General features: G+C 45.5%; 1 protein-coding gene across 1 annotated transcript in view; it reads left to right on the forward strand.

Annotated features, from left to right (window-relative positions):
- LOC102871768 (U3 small nucleolar ribonucleoprotein protein IMP4-like) overlaps positions 1-1,135 on the forward strand; it is a 30,333-nt gene extending 29,198 nt beyond the window's left edge. Inside the window, exon 2 of the mRNA XM_006903102.1 lies at positions 364-1,135. Within this exon, the coding sequence (XP_006903164.1) occupies positions 364-1,135 (772 nt within the window). The remainder of the gene's footprint in view (positions 1-363) is intronic.
- Positions 1,136-1,447: the final 312 nt, after the last annotated feature.

Here is a 1,447-nt window from a genome sequence, read left to right on the forward strand (position 1 = left end):
GAAAAGTTTTTGGATGTGCATAGGGATTTGATTCGTAGAAGGTCCCATTCATCTATTTTATCTTCTCCTGGTTGTTCTCAATGGAGAGAGGTTAAAGGCATTCCCTTTAAGAACAGGAACTAGGCAAGGATACTCACTCTCACTTCTGTTATTCAATATTATATTGGAAGTCTTAGCGAGAGCAATAAGAAAATAAGGAAAGAAGAGGTATCCAAATTGGCAAGCAGGAGGTAAAATTATCTCTCTATGCAGATGATATGATAGTATACTTAGAAAACCCTAAAGACTCAGCAAGAAAACTATTGGACATAGTTGACCAATTCAGAAAAGTAGCAGGATACAAAATCAACATACAAAAATCAGTTGGATTTCTCACCGCCTAATTCCCACCGAGTTACGTCAGGAGGCACTAGCTTTACAGGGATCCCTGGAATTTGATGACGCTGGCGGTGAAGGTGTGACCAGCCACGTGGATGATGAGTATCGCTGGGCAGGCGTTGAAGATCCCAAGATCATGATCACCACCTCCAGAGACCCTAGTTCTCGCCTCAAGATGTTTGCAAAGGAACTGAAGCTCGTGTTCCCAGGTGCACAGCGTATGAACCGAGGCCGGCATGAGGTGGGTGCCCTGGTGCAAGTCTGCAAAGCCAATGGAGTCACTGACCTGCTAGTTGTTCATGAGCACCGGGGCACACCTGTGTGTTTTATTGTCAGCCATCTGCCCTTTGGCCCCACTGCATACTTCACACTTTGCAATGTCGTCATGCGACATGATATCCCTGACCTGGGCACCATGTCGGAAGCCAAGCCTCACCTCATCATGCATGGCTTTTCCTCCCGTCTGGGCAAGCGGGTCTCCGACATCCTTCGATACCTATTCCCTGTGCCCAAAGATGACAGCCACAGAGTCATTACCTTTGCCAATCAGGATGACTACATCTCTTTCCGGCACCATGTCTACAAGAAGGTGGACCACCGCAACGTGGAGCTCACTGAAGTTGGACCTCGCTTTGAGCTCAAGCTGTACATGATCCGCCTGGGTACACTGGAACAGGAGGCCACAGCCGATGTTGAGTGGCGTTGGCACCCTTATACGAACACTGCACGTAAGAGGGTCTTCTTAAGTACCGAGTGAGTCCTGAACCCTGATCTTTGGTCAGGAAATTATACTCGGAACCCAAAAGGTGGCATTGTCAAAGACCCTTGAAGATGAAGATACAGATTCTGTAGGAGAAGTCAAATTCTCTTTTGTCATGTTAAAAAAAAATAAATTTCAGAAAATAAAAAAATATGAAATTCTCCCCCCCAAAAAATAGTATCTACTTGCAAATGTTTTTGATCACCTCAGATAGCCACTTTTACACCGATTAAGCAGCAATTTCTCATTCTCACGCTCCATTCCAATCTCTGTTGCTGTTCTCGTTGATATTGTTGTTGTCCTAGTCCT

The sequence above is a fragment of the Elephantulus edwardii genome, unplaced genomic scaffold, assembly GCF_000299155.1.
Source record: "Elephantulus edwardii isolate Elephantulus edwardi_28Jun2011 unplaced genomic scaffold, EleEdw1.0 scaffold00509, whole genome shotgun sequence".
Lineage (NCBI taxonomy): Eukaryota > Metazoa > Chordata > Mammalia > Macroscelidea > Macroscelididae > Elephantulus > Elephantulus edwardii.